Source organism: Pectinophora gossypiella, chromosome 27 (assembly GCF_024362695.1).
Source record: "Pectinophora gossypiella chromosome 27, ilPecGoss1.1, whole genome shotgun sequence".
In the NCBI taxonomy this organism is placed as follows: domain Eukaryota; kingdom Metazoa; phylum Arthropoda; class Insecta; order Lepidoptera; family Gelechiidae; genus Pectinophora; species Pectinophora gossypiella.
The window spans coordinates 4,558,958-4,581,100 of NC_065430.1; the positions used below are offsets into that span (position 1 = coordinate 4,558,958).

At 39.3% G+C, this 22,143-nt stretch overlaps 1 protein-coding gene and 2 long non-coding RNA genes across 8 annotated transcripts in view; all 3 read right to left on the minus strand.

Annotated features, from left to right (window-relative positions):
- The window catches only part of LOC126378926 (phenoloxidase-activating factor 2-like), a 34,315-nt gene that overhangs the window by 2,245 nt on the left and 9,927 nt on the right, over positions 1-22,143 (minus strand). For all 3 annotated transcript variants that reach the window (XM_050027455.1, XM_050027454.1, XM_050027456.1), the window contains exons 3-9: positions 9,381-9,532; positions 8,029-8,185; positions 6,038-6,168; positions 5,187-5,296; positions 4,256-4,417; positions 3,913-3,997; positions 657-735 (exon numbers count right to left, since the gene is read on the minus strand). In XM_050027455.1, the coding sequence (XP_049883412.1) occupies positions 657-735; positions 3,913-3,997; positions 4,256-4,417; positions 5,187-5,296; positions 6,038-6,168; positions 8,029-8,185; positions 9,381-9,532 (876 nt within the window). The remainder of the gene's footprint in view (positions 1-656; positions 736-3,912; positions 3,998-4,255; positions 4,418-5,186; positions 5,297-6,037; positions 6,169-8,028; positions 8,186-9,380; positions 9,533-22,143) is intronic.
- LOC126379047 (uncharacterized) overlaps positions 1-22,143 on the minus strand; it is a 29,703-nt gene that overhangs the window by 2,245 nt on the left and 5,315 nt on the right. The gene's annotated exons all lie outside the window — the stretch shown is intronic.
- On the minus strand, positions 11,399-22,055 carry LOC126379045 (uncharacterized). Of its 4 annotated transcripts, none has more exons than XR_007568223.1 (4): positions 20,167-22,055; positions 16,830-19,578; positions 13,491-14,731; positions 11,399-12,587 (listed from the first exon to the last, which is right to left on the minus strand). It is a non-coding gene; the product is annotated as an uncharacterized LOC126379045 (long non-coding RNA). The 4 variants fall into 4 exon arrangements; XR_007568225.1 differs by lacking the exon at positions 11,399-12,587 and having other exon boundaries at positions 12,815-14,731; positions 16,830-18,353; positions 18,960-19,578; XR_007568224.1 differs by lacking the exon at positions 11,399-12,587 and having other exon boundaries at positions 12,815-14,731; positions 21,069-22,055.

Here is a 22,143-nt window from a genome sequence, read left to right on the forward strand (position 1 = left end):
AAGTTTCTTTCATCACTAGGGGGGGACAGAGTCATCTTCTGTGCCCTCCATTGGGGCAATTCCTGTTCGGCGCGTCGTTTCCGCGGGCGCATCTTACTTCAGTAGGCCGGAGTGAGAAGAAAAAAAATTTTCAAAGTTGGCTTACAAAGTCAGCGCTTTTTGAACGTCAAAAAAAATACAATTAAGTAACTAGCTGTAAAACTACTACCACATCGGAATCTGTAACGCTGAGGGAAAGACGTGGCCAGAAAACCTCCCAGCACAGGGCCCTAGTCCTACTGTTTCATGTTTTCCTTTCTTTTATTTTCTTTTTTTTTACGTAGAACCCTTGCCCAGGGATACGGGTGCAGACCTCAACGGTAGCAGAGGCGGAGATACTTTTAATTGGAATAGTCAGAGGTACAGTCATGAGCAATATAATGTACTTACCCACTTTAGGACTCTGTCGCACTAACATATTTGACATTTAGTGGGACTTATAGTTCAATTTGTCAAAAAAGTTAATGTGACATGGTACCAAAGTGTATACATATTAATGCTCGTGACCGTACATTCAATGCAAGATGAACTAAGTATCCACACCTCACCGAGCTTTCAGTTAGACCAACGTGATAGGTGAGCCGTATAGTCATACAGTGAACGTCAGTGGATCTTACCTGACAAGTATCCTTTCCGGGCTCGCCGCCTGCGCAGACGAAGCTGTTATGCAGCTTGAAGTTAGTGCCAAGCCGGGTCCTACAATATAATAATAATATACATCATCATCATCAATTTACTACGGCCTCTGTGGTCCAGTGGTTGAGCGTTGGGTTCACGATCCGGAGGTCCCGGGTTCGAATCCCGATGGGGACATATCGCAAAAATCACTTTGTGATCCCTAGTTTGGTTAGGACATTACAGGCTGATCACCTGATTGTCCAAAAAGTAAGATGATCCGTGCTTCGGAAGGCACGTTAAGCCGTTGGTCCCGGTTACTACTTACTGATGTAAGTAAATAGTCGTTACATGAGCCATGTCAGGGGCCTTTGGCGGCTCAATAGTAACCCTGACACCAGGATTGATGAGGTTGGTACTCCACCTCACAACCCACACGATAGAAGAAGATAAATTTAAGAGCCACGCTCTTGTCGGTGCAGCATTTTGCATGCTACTTTTAAAAGAGCTAAAGCTTTTTTTTTTGTCTTTTAGCTTTGCTTTTTTTTACACATACATACATACATAAACACACGCCTATTTCCCACCGGGGTAAGCAGAGACTGTAGAATTCCATTTGCTTCGATCCTGACACACTTCTCTTGCTTCCTCCACATTCATCAATCGCTTCATACACGCACGCCGGTTCAGAGTAGATCGTATTGAACCTTTTCTAAGGACATCTCCAATTTGGTCATTTGCTTTTTTTTTAATAATATACAAAAATATATATTTTTCAAAATTGGCTTACACAGCGCTTTTTGAACGTCAAAAGTTCAATTACGTATTATATAATTGGCTGTAAAACTATTACCACATCGGAATCTGTATCGCTGAGGGAAAGACGTGGCCAGAAAACCTCCCAGCACAGGGCCCTACTCCTACTGTTTCATGTATTCCTTTTTTTTTAAGTCCAGTTTGTATTACATAATTTATAAACTTAAATACAATGGTATTCCAATTGCAGACGGTGGAAGGAAAGTCAAAAATAAAGAGAGTTAATGTGACTATAGAAAGAAATAAAAAATATAAATACACTTCTCATCAAAAAAATCGAAACACCTCGCAAGTTTACGTTTTGTCAGGATTATCAGAAAAATGTGTACATTTAGGAATAAATGTTAAATGTCGTTTAATAGTGAGTAATATGAGCTCATCAAATCTTAATGTTAATGTTCTAAATTTAAATGAATTTTTCATAGGTTTCGTATTTTGTTAAATGAGTCATTTTTATTCCGTATGGAGTATAAAGGAAATGGATAAAACAACACACGTAAATGAAAAAAAAAGCTAAAAAACGTTTATTTAATAACTTGTATTCCCTCCCCGAGCTCTAATTACTGCTTCCATACGGTTCTTCATCGATCGGATGAGAGTCACGATCACATGCTGTGGTATATTGTCCCATTCCTCTTGGATTGCATCTTGCAGCTGGCTAAGTGTTTCTGGGGCAGGATCTCTTGCTCGAATTCGTCTCTTTAATTCATCCCACAGATGTTCAATGGGATTCATGTCCGGGCTTCTTGCTGGCCATTCCATAATAGAGATATCGACTTCGTTAAGATAATCTCGTACGACGCCCGCGGTGTGAGCCCTAGCATTGTCGTGCATGAATATGAAGCCGTTGCCAATAAAATGTGCATAGGGCATCACATGAGGCTCGAGACACTCTTCGACGTACCGATGACAGTTTAGTGCAGGCAGACGTGGCCCAGACACGAAAGCAAGCTCTGTCTTACCGTCGGCGCTGATTCCTCCCCAAACCGTCCACGAACCGCCACCATAGCTGACCTTTTCTTCAATGCAGCATTGTGCATAGCGTTCTCCGTCTCTTCTGTAGACCTTGTTCCTTCCGTCGTTACCATACAGCATAATTTTACACTCATCAGAAAAGAGAACTTTGCTCCACTGTAGGTATGACCAATTTAGGTGCTCACGTGCAAAGTTAAGGCGCGCTCTTCGATGGTCTGCAGTTAATTTCGGCCCATTTGCTGGCTTATGCGGTACCAGTCCACGATCCTTCAACCTTCTTCTAATTGTAGAGTCACTTACAGCCACCCTTCGTACAACACGAAGCCGCTGCTGCAGTTGAAAAGCGTTAAGGCGTCGATTTCTTAAAGAAGTTGTTACAATAAATCGATCATCTCGCTCAGAAGTGACCCGATTCCTGCCAGATCCTGAACGGCGCGTGAACAAACCAGTCTCCCGATAACGTTTATAGACTCTATGAACAGATGACAGGCTTAGATGCAGTCTTGCAGCCACAACACGCTGACTAAGGCCAGAATCCAGCAATGCCACAACTTGGGCGGCTTCTGTGGGCGAAGTATCCATACGTTTTAGAAAAAAAACCTTTTTTCAGACGTCCCAAAGTCACAGTATTGAAATAAAAAACAAAAAGTTTAAGGATAGGCGCCAATTTTTAGTTTTTAAACGCTAAATGTACTCCAACCCTAAACACACATTTGTCTCAAAACAGTGATTCATTTCGTTTATAAGATAAACAAATGAAATTTTAATTTTGAATTTAGAATTTTCGCTTATTACTGTAATGGCCAAACTGCCAGCTATACATTTATGTATTTTTTTTCATCGTATGAATTCTTTTTTGTGTTAAATTCGGACAGAAACAATGAAAACGGAAGTGTTTCGATTTTTTTGATGAGAAGTGTATAAAAAAAAATATTAATTACTTATAAAAGGTGAGGCGTCCTTTTATAAGTAATTAATATTTTTTTTTCTATACAATAACAATACAAAAACATTAGACTGGAAACATACACACATTGACAATTGAAACATATGTAAACATAGGTATAGTCTGAATTTTTACTCGGACTGAAATTAACTCAAAGAAATCGCGCTTTTGTTAAAAAAATCACACCAAAATGTGATTTTTCAAAAAGGCGCTTTCGTGGTTTTATTTCGTCATTCCGGCCAAGTAGTTAATGCCACCTGAGGCAAATCAACAATAAGTCACGTCAAAAAAAAAATTTCGTCATAGACGCAGAATTATTTCGCACTTAAAGTGCCACAAACTTGGTCACAACTTCCTGTATTCGTTAATATTTCTCCGGTTCCTGTGGAGCGAAGAAACGGAGCGGAGCGAAGCGGAAAAAAACGGAGAAATATTAAGCAATGGGGGATCATTCCGCTGCGTCGCTCCGCTCTGGCGGATAGGCAGCCTCACGCGTTTTAGGCGAAGACACGTCTACGTACCTTTGCAGCAATGTCTGACAACGATCATTCGGTACCATGTCTATCTCCACTTTCTTGAGGATCACGGCGTACCGACCTTGGACACCTGGGACATGAGAAAAATATGGTAGAATATTAGTTTAGTAGGTATTCATCATCAGCCCATTAACGTCCCCACTGCTGGGGCACGGGCCTTCCCTATAGATGGATAGGGAGATCGGGCCTTAAACCACCACGCGGGCCCAGTGCGGATTGATGGTTATTAACCACTGCTAATGCAGCCGGGACCAACAGCTTAACGTGCCTAATGGCGGAAGCTCTTAAATAAAGAGAGAGATCTCTCGGTAGACCCCTAAAAACTCACCGAAGTGGTTCTTCCCCCACCCATTGGCGATGCAACCCTTGTACCGGTCGAAGTTCTCATCCAGGGTTGGCATGCAGATGATATTGATGTGCTCCATTAACTCCACTGGCTCCTGGAGGAGGAGCAGAGCCATGTCGTTTTTCAAGCTTTTTGGAGCGAACTCTGAAACACAAAAGGTACAATATTGAAGAGAGAAAAGGTCCAAATATTAACAACCGTATTCTATAACTTTAATTCGACCTAAATATTTTACTAGATTTTACTAGCCACACTGCTTTCAACCCGCGAAGGGAAACCCAGCCTAACACAGTGACATACCTCCGAAACGCATTTCTCGGGAACGTTTTCTCACAGTATTGACAATCTCAAATATGAATGTTAAAGTGGGGATGATCGGCGATAGGCTGGACTGTTCTTATCTCCGGCATTGCTGCGACAGAAATGTGCTTGTATCGATGCCGGTGAGAAGGTATTAATATAATTATAATATTAAAAAAAAATGTATGTACCAATTTAGTGACCTTTATTTTATATTTTAATTGATTTTATTTGATTTGATTATATTTTATTTATTATTTTAATTAATATGACTGTCTTATTATGTAAATTAAGGATCATTGTAATCTGATATAAAGCAATTTTAATTTAACACATTCACTGCTAACAAAATAAATAAAAATCATAGCTGGAAACCAAAACTTTTTAAGGTGAATTTTTATTAAGTGCATGCTTGTAAATATGGATCAATGTATATTGTTATTATTATTATTTCAATAACAAAAACACATTTTTCGGATCCGAGTGGTCGGCATACAGCCCCGGTTGACTCACTTAAACGTCGCTTTGATGCTGATGACTTTGAAGGTTGAACGGGTCGCCCGCTCGGATCCGAGCGGAGAGCAAGAAATGTGTTAATTTTTTTAAAACTAACCTTGGTGTATGTATATGTCTTGAGCAACTCTCTCCTGGTACTTCAGTCTTTCCTTGAACGTCTGCGTGTCCCATTCCCCGGCGCGAATCTTCAAAGTACCAGGGGCATATCTGTAACAAAACATATTTTTGTTTAAACCTTTTTTTTTTGACGTGACTTATTGCAGATTTGCCGCAGGTGGCATTAACTACTTGGCCGGACAAATGAGGCTCCCCACCCGCTCTCACCCGGTACAAAATTTAAGACAACAGGCCTGAGGGTGCCCAGTTGGGCGCGAACCTCGGCCCAGGGCGTCTGAAGGTAAAATATTTGAAAAAATTGTGGGTCGATAGCGATAAGCGCTGAATGTGAATGTGTGGGGTAGCTAGGTATCTGGGTCCTGAAGTGGTTGTTGTCGCGAGCTGTTTGGCCACCTCTGTGGCTAGAGTAATCGGGTCGTTGGGATCGTATATTAGAAAAAAGAAAAGAAAAAAGATTACTGCATGGCTCAAATTATTAGATTATAAGGAAATAGAAAAGCTTTTCGAATACTTGGTATAACACTTATCCCTAATTAGTATTAGTGTAGAGGACCTAATTAGTGTCCTTGACACATACACACACACACACGCACACGTTTGTTTTCATATTTATTTTTCTTTATTGTTTACTTATAATACGATGTAGGTATACTTCAGGCTTTTGGTACCAACAAGTACTTATGGATATGGAGGAGCGTGACCTTCTGACACAGGTGTTTCAACTTACTAGGAGGTCACAACTGCAAATATAATTATGTACCATCTCTGTTAAAGAAATATATTTTTTTTTTTATATTACGTCCTTCGTTAAGAAGAGAATGGTCCACTCACTTGTTGGCAATATGTGCTCCAGTGAGCACGACTCGCGGGTGTATGAGCACTCCGACGCCGGCGTACGTGTCGTTGAGTGCGTCCAACACGGCCACCACCCAGGGGAACTCGCCGAACTGCGCCTCGTTACCCTGGAATTCAAAAGTACTTCTGTTTATTTCATCATAATCAGCCCATTAACGTCCCCACTGCTGGGGCACGGGCCTTCCCTGTGGATGGATAGGGCGATCGGGCCTTAAACCACCACGCGGGCCCAGTGCGGATTGATGGTTATTGACGACTGCTAATGCAGCCGGGACCAACGGCTTAACGTGCCTTCCGAAGCACGGAGGAGTTCGAGATGAAAACTTTTTTTTTGTAGTCACCCATCCTATGACCGGCCTTTGCGAAAGTTGCTTAACTTCAGCAACAATCGCAGACCGAGCGCGTTTACCGCTGCGCCACCGAGCTCCTCATATTTATTTATTTCTTAGTAGCTGCTGGGTAGAACACTTGCCACTCACTCTTGAGGTCGCAGATTCGAATCCAGCACACGCCTAAATTTCATTCATGTCTGAATCATAAATGATTATCACGTGCTCAGCGGCGAAGGAAAACATCGTGAGGAAACCCACATTCCCGAGAGTTGCATTTTTGGAGGTATGTGACCTAACGTTATCCAGTTTCTCACAGGGTCCGATTACCTAACCTGCAGATTTGACAGGACTGGTTTTAAGCCTATCTGACATTCCAACTGCGAAGGGTAAACTAGCCCAATACAAGATAGGTCGCATACCTCCGAAAATGCATTCGCGGGATTTTGTACCACCAGTTTGGCGGCTAGCATGTGCTGCCGAACAGAGCATAGTATCCCCCCTAGCCACAAGTTGTTAGTTTGATCGACGATCCACTTGAGTCATGTCGTCCCTTAGCTTACAACACCGCTCAAGTCGAAAATTGGCGGTTTTTACATTTCATTGGATAAAGAAGAAAATAAAGGTTAAAATAAAGTAAATCGTCAAAATAAGTACTAATAAATAATTATTTATTAACCGCTAACTAGAGTATGTATTAAGTAGCAATAAAAAAATCTACAGATATTTTAAATAAGACATTTTTTTTCGTCTCCTGTAAAGTTGGTAAAAATGACTTAAGCGGTGTTGTAAGCTAAGGGACGATGTTGGTTGTTGTATATATGCGTCTCGCTGTGTAAACTTCAATACCGCGTTTCAGGACTGCATTATTTAATGGTGGCGCCATCTGTTGCATGTGGGCGGAACTAACTCGCCAAGTAGTTAAGAAATAGAAATACTCTTTATTTTCTTTTGAAAAGGGTACATTAATAGATGGATGCTTATAAAAGTCTCTCCTTATCAGCTATCAACAATAGCATGCAAATATTGTTACATATACATTTCAATAATTATCATTTATATCATTGTTGGGTCCGCCACATGTATTTTTTTTTCTTCCTTTTTAATAAAAATTCATTAATCTATACAAAAGTGCACACAGCCATATGTATCTTCATCTCCGAGCAACCGTGTCTCCAGGGCGTAAATCTGCATCCAACAGCGCATCCGTAAGTTTTTCTCACCTTCCCTATGTTACTTGTCTGTAGGATATTTTTTCATAACCGCCCTTTTCACTCAAAAAACCAACGCGATGCATGTTTACGATCACCACTTGAGCTATCGTAGCTATCTTTACCACAACAATAACACTTATACACACGGAATATGAGTGTATTCTCAAATGTTGACTCAAATCTTCCTTGAGTCAGTCCTTAGTTGAGGAAGGAAGTTCTGGAACTCAGCTCAAAATCGGTATTCTTAAACGTCGACTCAACCTTTATTATGTTGGCAGTATGACATGCCCGACTCCAGTGAGTAAAGTCCTCAAGTCGAGGATGTAAATGTGAACTTAAAATACAAAAATGCTCAGCTGAGGCAGAGTCGAGTGGAGGAAATTTTGAGTTAACATAGTGTATGTATAACAAGGAATATACTCACCGATCCTCCAGTAATGGTGAAGTCCAGTCCTTTGGGGTTCCTGTAACCACAACCCTTGGGCCTGTTAGGGTTCGGCGCAGGAGTGGTCACCTCTTCCTCCTTCTTAGGGTTCTTGCAACACCTCTCTATGCTTTCCTGGCAATCGTCCTCGCCGAATCTGAGAAGAAAGCAACGAAATCGTATGAAGAAATAGGTATTGATAATTGATAGATTTTGGAGCTGTAATTGGGAGCGACCGTGGTATCCCAGTTGGTAGAACGCTTGCCTCTCACTTTGAGGTGTTTTCAAATTTATGTTTGGATAATTTGGGTGAAGGAAAACATCGTGAGGAAACCCACATTCCCGATGAAAGCATTTTCGGAGGTATGTGACCTAACCTAACCTGTTGGGTTGGTTTTCTCTTCGAGGGTTGGAAGGTCAGAGCAGTCGCTTCTGTACAAAACCGGACCTGTCAAACCTTCAGGTTAGGTTAGCGGACCCTGTGAAAAACGGGATAATGCTAGGGAGATAACTGAAAATAGGCGTGTTACTGACAATCTATGTACATAGTTGTTAGCTTTTTTATATTTCATTTTTCTATGACCGCAGTCGGAAATGCTTAAGGTGATTCTCACACTGCCCCGCATGATGCAGCGTAGCGTGGATGCGTGTTCTTCCGTCGCTTGGAAGTATCTCCGTTTGTATAGAACCGATCCGAAGACCGATCCCAAGGACTTTATACACCCGTAGGGCATGTGGGTGTGTCACTGTGACACCTCCTAGAACATGTACACTTTCGCACGCGCACACACACGCATATGTATGTATATATATATGTGTGTGTGTGTGTGTGTGTGCACGTGCGTACACATGTGCATGTGTATATACTTATAAATATAAAGAATATATATGTCACTCATAGTGCTATGGGCAAAAATTTGATATTTAGTTTTATTTTACTCTGAAAATATTTAGATTACACCTACTTAATTATGTGTTTTCTTTATAGAAGTCATATTTGTTATAACTTATCTTAACTCACAAACTGTACCTACCTCTTGGGAATTGCGAGACATTCCCGCCACAAGTATCCTAGGATTACTTAATGCGAGGTCTCGGCCACGATGTAACAAAAATTTGTGAAATAAAGAATTATTTATTTTTATAGAAAACACGCACAGTCTAACACACAGAAAATGCATCCACGCGCGTTCATGCGGACACATTTTCTGTGTGTTAGACTGTGCGTGTTTTCTATACAAACGGAGATACAAGCGACGGAAGAACAGGCATCCACGCGCTACGCTGCATTATGCGGGGCAGTGTGAGAATCGCCTTAAGCGTTTCTTGCAAAGTAAAATTAACTTACGTACCTAATATCCAAAGTCCCGTATCCAGTGACGCTGGCGTTATTAGAGTTAACGTCGTTAAGTTCGTTATCGCAAAGGTAATAAGGCACACATTTGCATGCCTCGCCGTTAACGTCGGTAAAGGTTGTCGTCTTGTCTGTCGGCTTTACTGTTATCTGAAATAATTATAAATTATCATAACATAACACAACAGCCTCCGTGGTCCAGTGGTTGAGCGTTGGGCTCACGATCCGGAGGTCCCGGGTTCGAAACCCGGTGGGGACAAATCACTTTGTGATCCCTAGTTTGGTTGAGGACATCACAGGCTGATCACCTGATTGTTCAGAAGTAAGATGATCCGTTTGTTCAAATGTGTGTGGATTGATTATTTCACCTCTCGCAGACTTTATTAAAGAAACGCTGATTGTTTCGCCACTTCGCATATATAATTCAGTTTTAGTAGGTTATTACAAACAGCCTCCGTGGTCTAATGGTAAGAGAGTTAGGCTCACGATCTGGAGGTCCGGGTTCGATTCCCGATGGGGACATTGTCGAAATCACTTTGTGAGCCTGTCCTTTGTTTGGTAAGGACTTTTCAGGCTTGAATCACCTGATTGTCCGAAAAAGTAAGATGATTCCGTGCTTCGGAGGGCACGTTAAGCCGTTGGTACCGGGTATTAGCCGTAAAAAACACCTCCACCAACCCGCATTGGAGCAGCGTGGTGGAGTATGCTCCATACCCCCTCCGGTTGATTGAGGGGAGGCCTGTGCCCAGCAGTGGGACGGTATATAGGCAGTTTATGAGGTAATTACAAAGGTTACAAACACGTCCGACAATAAGAGAAGATCGATGAATACTAAAATTAATTTAAAAGAATAAATAAGTAAAGAATTAATATTTTTTATAACCTTTTTTTTAAAAGGTATTTTTATGTTGCAATTGTCAACACCGTTGTTAGCCATTGGTCCCGGTTATTACTTGAGTCACGTCAGGGGCCTTTGGCAGCTCAATAGTAACCCTGACACCAAGGTTGATGAGGTTGGTACTCCACCTAACAACCCACACGATAGAAGAAGAAGCTTTGAGAATATTACGCGGTCTGCCTAGACTTTATGCCCGCGTCGCGGTCTCCAGATAATAATATTACATGTAGGGTGGTATTATTAAATTGTTTTTTTTTGTTTGGTTTTCCCCGAAGGGTAAGGCAAAGGGAACTATGCCCATACAGCCATGTCTTACGTATTTTTTTCTTGATGATTAATGAAATGATGAAAGGTGATGATGATGAAACCTAAGCCCCCAGCCTCGGAGTAGACTCCTACTCCGAACCCCAAACGAATTAACTCAAAAGTCCGCATAAACTTTCGAGTTATGAAGCGGCTTCTTGGCACGAAGGGAAAATAGGCAGATACACTTTGTTTATTGAATACTCCGATATAACAACACGGTCGCGATGTCCTCCGACTAACTTAATGCGATCATTAACCACAAAACACCACACCGTATTAATGATTTAGATTATTCAATGAAAAACGCAACTGTCCCGTTCCTGCCGAAAAGCCTTAATAAATTGATCTCAGCTTCGAGACTGCCCTCAAGATCATGTCAATGTGACAGTTCTTGTATAAAAACAGGGACTTGAGCATGATCTTGAGGGAAGACTCAGCTGAGATTGGTTTATTAATACCACCCCTACTTACGCTAAAAGTGTTATTTTTCCTTCTACGTAATTTCAAAGCCATTTCCGCGCAATCCGCATATTTTGTCCCCCTTTTTTAAATGGAAGTATGTAATGTGTCAGAAAGAAACAGATATATGTTTGCCAGAAACAGAAACAATAGCGCCCGATTGTAAGCTGACGAAATACTACTAAAATTTCGAACTACCCTCAACATACATCATACGATGATAAATTTTACAACAGGACAGAAATATATTATACAGACAAGTGGGAAAGAGACATCTATTGTTCTGAGAGCTGATCTGTCACGCAATATTGGCTGTGTGAAAGCGAACTTCTACAAACCTATGCTATCCTGGTACATTCATCTGAGATTCACAGCAAAATTACCGATTTAACCACGTTTTTCTCCTAGTGCATATTCCGTTAAATTTAGGATGTTAATTTGAGAACAGGACAGAAATATAGTGTACAGACTTATCCGAAAGAGGAAACTATATTTATTGTTATCAAGGCCCGACATTCATTTACTCCAAACCAAATTTTGAACTGCCCGCCATCATCAAATAATTTTCAGATATTTATAATAGTGTGTTTGGCTCATATGGGACGGAAATATAGTATACAGCCTAGTGCGAAAGGGAGATAGGAAAATGTATTATTGCATTACTCTCGTATGTTTATCTCCTTTTTTAAATGGATGTATGTAATGTGTCAGAAAGAAACAGATATATGTTTGCCAGAAACAGACAAACAATAGCGCCCGGCTGTATGTTGACAAAATAATACTAAAATTTCGAACTACCCTCAACATTCATCATACGATGATCAATTTTACAACAGGACAGAAATATATTATACAGGCAAGTAGGAAAGAGACATCTATTGTTCTGAGAGCTGATCTGTCACGCAATATTGGCTGTGTGAAAGCGAACTTCTACAAACCTATGCTATCCTGGTACATTCATCTGAGATTCACAGCAAAATTAACGAATTAGCCCACCAATTTGAAACTAACTGATGTTTATTTTTCTGCTATTGCATATTCCATTAAATTGAGGATGTTAATTTGAGAACAGCACAGAAAGATAGTGTCGGACTAATCCGAGAGAGGAAACTATACTTATTGTTACCAAGGCCCATCATTAATTTACTCCAAACCAAATTTTGAACTGCCCGCCATCATCAAATAATTTTCAGATATTTATAATAGTGTGTTTGGCTCATATGGGACGGAAATATAGTATACAGCCTAGTGCGAAAGGGAGATAGGAAAATGTATTGCATTACTCTCGTATGTTTATCTCTTTTTTTTTAAATGGATGTATGTAATGTGTCAGAAAGAAACAGATATATGTTTGCCAGAAACAGAAACAAGCTGACGAAATACTACTAAAATTTCGAACTACCCTCAACATACATCATACGATGATCAATTTTACAACAGGACAGAAATATATTATACAGGCAAGTGGGAAAGAGACATCTATTGTTCTGAGAGCTGGTCTCTCAAGCAATAGTGGCTGTGTGAAAGCGAACTTCTACAAACCTATGCTATCCTGGTACATTCATCTGAGATTCACAGCAAAATTACCGAATTAGCTCACCAATTTAAAACTAACTGATTTTTATTTTTCTGCTATTGCATACCTCCCCTCAATCAACCGGAGGGGGTATGGAGCATACTCCACCATGCTGCTCCAATGCGGGTTGGTGGAGGTGTTTTTACGGCTAATAGCCGGGACCAACGTCTTAACGTGCCATCCGAAGCACAGAATCATCTTACTTTTTCGGACAATCAGGTGATTCAAGCCTGAAAAGTCCTTACCAAACAAAGGACAGTCTCACAAAGTGATTCCGACAATGTCCCCATCGGGAATCGAACCCGGACCTCCAGATCGTGAGCCTAATGCTCTAACCACTAGACCACGGAGGTTGCTATTGCATATCCATTACATTTAGGATGTTAATTTGAGAACAGGACAGAAAGATAATGTACAGACTAATCCGAGAGAGGAAACTATACTTATTGTTTGTTACCAATGCCCAACATTACTCCAAACCAAATTTTTAACTGCCTGCCATTATCAAATAATTTTCAGATATTTATGACAGGGTGTTTGGCTCATATGGGACGGAAATATAGTATACAGCCTAGTGCGAAAGGGAGATAGGAAAATGTTTTGCATTAATCTCGTATGTTTATCTCTTTTTTTTTTAAATGGATGTATGTAATGTGTCAGAAAGAAACAGATATATGTTTGCCAGAAACAGAAACAAGCTGACGAAATACTACTAAAATTTCGAACTACCCTCAACATACATCATACGATGATAAATTTTACAACAGGACAGAAATATATTATACAGACAAGTGGGAAAGAGACATCTATTGTTCTGAGAGCTGATCTGTCACGCAATATTGGCTGTGTGAAAGCGAACTTCTACAAACCTATGCTATCCTGGTACATTCATCTGAGATTCACAGCAAAATTAACGAATTAGCCCACCAATTTGAAACTAACTGATGTTTATTTTTCTGCTATTGCATATTCCATTAAATTGAGGATGTTAATTTGAGAACAGCACAGAAAGATAGTGTCGGACTAATCCGAGAGAGGAAACTATACTTATTGTTACCAAGGCCCATCATTAATTTACTCCAAACCAAATTTTGAACTGCCCGCCATCATCAAATAATTTTCAGATATTTATAATAGTGTGTTTGGCTCATATGGGACGGAAATATAGTATACAGCCTAGTGCGAAAGGGAGATAGGAAAATGTTTTGCATTAATCTCGTATGTTTATCTCTTTTTTTTTAAATGGATGTATGTAATGTGTCAGAAAGAAACAGATATATGTTTGCCAGAAACAGACAAACAATAGCGCCCGGCTGTATGTTGACAAAATAATACTAAAATTTCGAACTACCCTCAACATTCATCATACGATGATCAATTTTACAACAGGACAGAAATATATTATACAGGCAAGTAGGAAAGAGACATCTATTGTTCTGAGAGCTGGTCTGTCACGCAATATTGGCTGTGTGAAAGCGAACTTCTACAAACCTATGCTATCCTGGTACATTCATCTGAGATTCACAGCAAAATTAACGAATTAGCCCACCAATTTGAAACTAACTGATGTTTATTTTTCTGCTATTGCATATTCCATTAAATTGAGGATGTTAATTTGAGAACAGCACAGAAAGATAGTGTCGGACTAATCCGAGAGAGGAAACTATACTTATTGTTACCAAGGCCCATCATTAATTTACTCCAAACCAAATTTTGAACTGCCCGCCATCATCAAATAATTTTTAGATATTTATAATAGTGTGTTTGGCTCATATGGGACGGAAATATAGTATACAGCCTAGTGCGAAAGGGAGATAGGAAAATGTATTGCATTATTCTCGAATGCTTATGTCCTTTTTAAATTGTTGTATGTAATGTGTCAGAAAGAAACAGAGATATGTTTGCCAGAAACAGACAAACAATAGCGCCCGGCTATATGCCGACGAAATACTACTAAAATTTCGAACTACCCTCAACATACATCATACGATGATTGATTTTACAACAGGACAGAAATATATTATACAGGCAAGTGGGAAAGAGACATCTATTGTTCTGAGAGCTGGTCTCTCAAGCAATAGTGGCTGTGTGAAAGCGAACTTCTACAAACCTATGCTATCCTGGTACATTCATCTGAGATTCACAGCAAAATTACCGATTTAGCCACCAATTTGTTTTTCTCCTAGTGCATATTCTGTTAAATGTAGGATGTTAATTTGAGAACAGGACAGAAATATAGTGTACAGACTTATCCGAAAGAGGAAACTATATTTTTTGTTATCAAGGCCCGACATTCATTTACTCCAAACCAAATTTTGAACTGCCCGCCATCATCAAATAATTTTCAGATATTTATAATAGTGTGTTTGGCTCATATGGGACGGAAATATAGTATACAGCCTAGTGCGAAAGGGAGATAGGAAAATGTATTATTGCATTACTCTCGTATGTTTATCTCTTTTTTTTTAAATGGATGTATGTAATGTGTCAGAAAGAAACAGATATATGTTTGCCAGAAACAGAAACAAGCTGACGAAATACTACTAAAATTTCGAACTACCCTCAACATTCATCATACGACGATCAATTTTACAACAGGACAGAAATATATTATACAGGCAAGTGGGAAAGAGACATCTATTGTTCTGAGAGCTGGTCTCTCAAGCAATAGTGGCTGTGTGAAAGCGAACTTCTACAAACCTATGCTATCCTGGTACATTCATCTGAGATTCACAGCAAAATTACCGAATTAGCTCACCAATTTAAAACTAACTGATTTTTATTTTTCTGCTATTGCATACCTCCCCTCAATCAACCGGAGGGGGTATGGAGCATACTCCACCACGCTGCTCCAATGCGGGTTGGTGGAGGTGTTTTTACGGCTAATAGCCGGGACCAACGGCTTAACGTGCCATCCGAAGCACAGAATCATCTTACTTTTTCGGACAATCAGGTGATTCAAGCCTGAAAAGTCCTTACCAAACAAAGGACAGTCTCACAAAGTGATTCCGACAATGTCCCCATCGGGAATCGAACCCGGACCTCCAGATCGTGAGCCTAATGCTCTAACCACTAGACCACGGAGGTTGCTATTGCATATCCATTACATTTAGGATGTTAATTTGAGAACAGGACAGAAAGATAATGTACAGACTAATCCGAGAGAGGAAACTATACTTATTGTTTGTTACCAATGCCCAACATTACTCCAAACCAAATTTTTAACTGCCTGCCATTATCAAATAATTTTCAGATATTTATGACAGGGTGTTTGGCTCATATGGGACGGAAATATAGTATACAGCCTAGTGCGAAAGGGAGATAGGAAAATGTATTGCATTACTCTCGTATGTTTATCTCTTTTTTTTTAAATGGATGTATGTAATGTGTCAGAAAGAAACAGATATATGTTTGCCAGAAACAGAAACAAGCTGACGAAATACTACTAAAATTTCGAACTACCCTCAACATACATCATACGATGACCAATTTTACAACAGGACAGAAATATATTATACAGGCAAGTAGGAAAGAGACATCTATTGTTCTGAGAGCTAGTCTCTCAAGCAATAGTGGCTGTGTGAAAGCGAACTTCTACAAACCTATGCTATCCTGGTACATTCATCTGAGATTCACAGCAAAATTACCGATTTAGCCACCAATTTGTTTTTCTCCTAGTGCATATTCCGTTAAATTGAGGATGTTAATTTGAGAACAGGACAGAAATATAGTGTACAGACTTATCCGAAAGAGGAAACTATATTTATTGTTATCAAGGCCCGACATTCATTTACTCCAAACCAAATTTTGAACTGCCCGCCATCATCAAATAATTTTCAGATATTTATAATAGTGTGTTTGGCTCATATGGGACGGAAATATAGTATACAGCCTAGTGCGAAAGGGAGATAGGAAAATGTATTATTGCATTACTCTCGTATGTTTATCTCCTTTTTTAAATGGATGTATGTAATGTGTCAGAAAGAAACAGATATATGTTTGCCAGAAACAGACAAACAATAGCGCCCGGCTGTATGTTGACAAAATAATACTAAAATTTCGAACTACCCTCAACATTCATCATACGATGATCAATTTTACAACAGGACAGAAATATATTATACAGGCAAGTAGGAAAGATACATCTATTGTTCTGAGAGCTGGTCTGTCACGCGATATTGGCTGTGTGAAAGCGAACTTCTACAAACCTATGCTATCCTGGTACATTCATCTGAGATTCACAGCAAAATTAACGAATTAGCCCACCAATTTGAAACTAACTGATGTTTATTTTTCTGCTATTGCATATTCCATTAAATTGAGGATGTTAATTTGAGAACAGCACAGAAAGATAGTGTCGGACTAATCCGAGAGAGGAAACTATACTTATTGTTACCAAGGCCCATCATTAATTTACTCCAAACCAAATTTTGAACTGCCCGCCATCATCAAATAATTTTTAGATATTTATAATAGTGTGTTTGGCTCATATGGGACGGAAATATAGTATACAGCCTAGTGCGAAAGGGAGATAGGAAAATGTATTGCATTATTCTCGAATGCTTATGTCCTTTTTAAATTGTTGTATGTAATGACGTGTCAGAAAGAAACAGAGATATGTTTGCCAGAAACAGACAAACAATAGCGCCCGGCTATATGCCGACGAAATACTACTAAAATTTCGAACTACCCTCAACATACATCATACGATGATTGATTTTACAACAGGACAGAAATATATTATACAGGCAAGTGGGAAAGAGACATCTATTGTTCTGAGAGCTGGTCTCTCAAGCAATAGTGGCTGTGTGAAAGCGAACTTCTACAAACCTATGCTATCCTGGTACATTCATCTGAGATTCACAGCAAAATTACCGAATTAGCTCACCAATTTAAAACTAACTGATTTTTATTTTTCTGCTATTGCATACCTCCCCTCAATCAACCGGAGGGGGTATGGAGCATACTCCACCACGCTGCTCCAATGCGGGTTGGTGGAGGTGTTTTTACGGCTAATAGCCGGGACCAACGTCTTAACGTGCCATCCGAAGCACAGAATCATCTTACTTTTTCGGACAATCAGGTGATTCAAGCCTGAAAAGTCCTTACCAAACAAAGGACAGTCTCACAAAGTGATTCCGACAATGTCCCCATCGGGAATCGAACCCGGACCTCCAGATCGTGAGCCTAATGCTCTAACCACTAGACCACGGAGGTTGCTATTGCATATCCATTACATTTAGGATGTTAATTTGAGAACAGGACAGAAAGATAATGTACAGACTAATCCGAGAGAGGAAACTATACTTATTGTTTGTTACCAATGCCCAACATTACTCCAAACCAAATTTTTAACTGCCTGCCATTATCAAATAATTTTCAGATATTTATGACAGGGTGTTTGGCTCATATGGGACGGAAATATAGTATACAGCCTAGTGCGAAAGGGAGATAGGAAAATGTTTTGCATTAATCTCGTATGTTTATCTCTTTTTTTTTAAATGGATGTATGTAATGTGTCAGAAAGAAACAGATATATGTTTGCCAGAAACAGAAACAAGCTGACGAAATACTACTAAAATTTCGAACTACCCTCAACATACATCATACGATGATCAATTTTACAACAGGACAGAAATATATTATACAGGCAAGTAGGAAAGAGACATCTATTGTTCTGAGAGCTAGTCTCTCAAGCAATAGTGGCTGTGTGAAAGCGAACTTCTACAAACCTATGCTATCCTGGTACATTCATCTGAGATTCACAGCAAAATTACCGATTTAGCCACCAATTTGTTTTTCTCCTAGTGCATATTCTGTTAAATGTAGGATGTTAATTTGAGAACAGGACAGAAATATAGTGTACAGACTTATCCGAAAGAGGAAACTATATTTATTGTTATCAAGGCCCGACATTCATTTACTCCAAACCAAATTTTGAACTGCCCGCCATCATCAAATAATTTTCAGATATTTATAATAGTGTGTTTGGCTCATATGGGACGGAAATATAGTATACAGCCTAGTGCGAAAGGGAGATAGGAAAATGTATTATTGCATTACTCTCGTATGTTTATCTCCTTTTTTAAATGGATGTATGTAATGTGTCAGAAAGAAACAGATATATGTTTGCCAGAAACAGACAAACAATAGCGCCCGGCTATATGTTGACAAAATAATACTAAAATTTCGAACTACCCTCAACATTCATCATACGATGATCAATTTTACAACAGGACAGAAATATATTATACAGGCAAGTAGGAAAGAGACATCTATTGTTCTGAGAGCTGGTCTGTCACGCAATATTGGCTGTGTGAAAGCGAACTTCTACAAACCTATGCTATCCTGGTACATTCATCTGAGATTCACAGCAAAATTAACGAATTAGCCCACCAATTTGAAACTAACTGATGTTTATTTTTCTGCTATTGCATATTCCATTAAATTGAGGATGTTAATTTGAGAACAGCACAGAAAGATAGTGTCGGACTAATCCGAGAGAGGAAACTATACTTATTGTTACCAAGGCCCATCATTAATTTACTCCAAACCAAATTTTGAACTGCCCGCCATCATCAAATAATTTTTAGATATTTATAATAGTGTGTTTGGCTCATATGGGACGGAAATATAGTATACAGCCTAGTGCGAAAGGGAGATAGGAAAATGTATTGCATTATTCTCGAATGCTTATGTCCTTTTTAAATTGTTGTATGTAATGTGTCAGAAAGAAACAGAGATATGTTTGCCAGAAACAGACAAACAATAGCGCCCGGCTATATGCCGACGAAATACTACTAAAATTTCGAACTACCCTCAACATACATCATACGATGATTGATTTTACAACAGGACAGAAATATATTATACAGGCAAGTGGGAAAGAGACATCTATTGTTCTGAGAGCTGGTCTCTCAAGCAATAGTGGCTGTGTGAAAGCGAACTTCTACAAACCTATGCTATTCTGGTACATTCATCTGAGATTCACAGCAAAATTACCGATTTAGCCACCAATTTGTTTTTCTCCTAGTGCATATTCTGTTAAATGTAGGATGTTAATTTGAGAACAGGACAGAAATATAGTGTACAGACTTATCCGAAAGAGGAAACTATATTTATTGTTATCAAGGCCCGACATTCATTTACTCCAAACCAAATTTTGAACTGCCCGCCATCATCAAATAATTTTCAGATATTTATAATAGTGTGTTTGGCTCATATGGGACGGAAATATAGTATACAGCCTAGTGCGAAAGGGAGATAGGAAAATGTATTATTGCATTACTCTCGTATGTTTATCTCCTTTTTTAAATGGATGTATGTAATGTGTCAGAAAGAAACAGATATATGTTTGCCAGAAACAGAAACAAGCTGACGAAATACTACTAAAATTCCGAACTACCCTCAACATTCATCATACGATGATCAATTTTACAACAGGACAGAAATATATTATACAGGCAAGTAGGAAAGAGACATCTATTGTTCTGAGAGCTGGTCTGTCACGCAATATTGGCTGTGTGAAAGCGAACTTCTACAAACCTATGCTATCCTGGTACATTCATCTGAGATTCACAGCAAAATTACCGAATTAGCTCACCAATTTAAAACTAACTGATTTTTATTTTTCTGCTATTGCATACCTCCCCTCAATCAACCGGAGGGGGTATGGAGCATACTCCACCACGCTGCTCCAATGCGGGTTGGTGGAGGTGTTTTTACGGCTAATAGCCGGGACCAACGGCTTAACGTGCCATCCGAAGCACAGAATCATCTTACTTTTTCGGACAATCAGGTGATTCAAGCCTGAAAAGTCCTTACCAAACAAAGGACAGTCTCACAAAGTGATTCCGACAATGTCCCCATCGGGAATCGAACCCGGACCTCCAGATCGTGAGCCTAATGCTCTAACCACTAGACCACGGAGGTTGCTATTGCATATCCATTACATTTAGGATGTTAATTTGAGAACAGGACAGAAAGATAATGTACAGACTAATCCGAGAGAGGAAACTATACTTATTGTTTGTTACCAATGCCCAACATTACTCCAAACCAAATTTTTAACTGCCTGCCATTATCAAATAATTTTCAGATATTTATGACAGGGTGTTTGGCTCATATGGGACGGAAATATAGTATACAGCCTAGTGCGAAAGGGAGATAGGAAAATGTTTTGCATTAATCTCGTATGTTTATCTCTTTTTTTTTAAATGGATGTATGTAATGTGTCAGAAAGAAACAGATATATGTTTGCCAGAAACAGAAACAAGCTGACGAAATACTACTAAAATTTCGAACTACCCTCAACATACATCATACGATGATCAATTTTACAACAGGACAGAAATATATTATACAGGCAAGTGGGAAAGAGACATCTATTGTTCTGAGAGCTAGTCTCTCAAGCAATAGTGGCTGTGTGAAAGCGAACTTCTACAAACCTATGCTATCCTGGTACATTCATCTGAGATTCACAGCAAAATTACCGATTTAGCCACCAATTTGTTTTTCTCCTAGTGCATATTCCGTTAAATTTAGGATGTTTATTTGAGAACAGGACAGAAAGATAGTCTACAAAATAATCCGAAAGAGGCAACTAACTATACTTATTGTTACCAAGGCCCAACATTCATTTACTCCAAACCAAATTTTGAACTGCCTGCCATTATCAAATAATTTTCAGATATTTATGACAGTGTGTTTGGCTCATATGGGACGGAAATATAGTATACAGCCTAGTGCGAAAGGGAGATAGGAAAATATATTGCATTACTCTCTTATGTTTATCTCCTTTTTTAAATGGATGTATTTAATGTGTCAGAAAGAAACTGATATATGTTTGTCGGAAACAGAAACAATAGCGCCCGACTGTATGCTGACAAAATACTACTAAAATTTCGAACTACCCTCAACATACATCATAAGATGATTAATTTGAGAACGGGATAGAAAGATAGTATACAGGCAAGTGCGAAAGAGACATCTATTGTTCTGAGAGCTGGTCTGTCACGCAATGTTGGCTGTTGCCAGCGAACTTCTACAAACCTATGCTTTCCTGGTACATTCATTTGAAATTCGCTGCAAAGTATCCGAATTTTGAACTCACCAATCATGCTGTCGGTTGAGTTAGAAAGTAAGTAAATACAAACTCATCAACAAATTCCTTCGTTAACTGTGCGCAACTGCGTTTCGACGACGATGATTTTCCTGTTCACTCCTATCATAATAATTATTATGGTCTAAACTAATGATTGTCGAATTTGTTTTCGAATACATGTTTGGATCATAAATGATAATCACGTGCTCAGCGGTGAAGGAAAACATCATGAGGAAACCCATATTCCCGAGAAACGGATTTTCGGAGGTGTGTGAGCTAACCTGTATTGGGATGGTTTTCCCTTCGTGGGTTGAGTTGACTGCAAATGCTAGACGTTCGCACGGCAGCTCACGAAGACAGGCCTGTATAAATACTGCTGGACTACCATCGCTAGAGTACTGCTACGTAAAGAAGGTGCC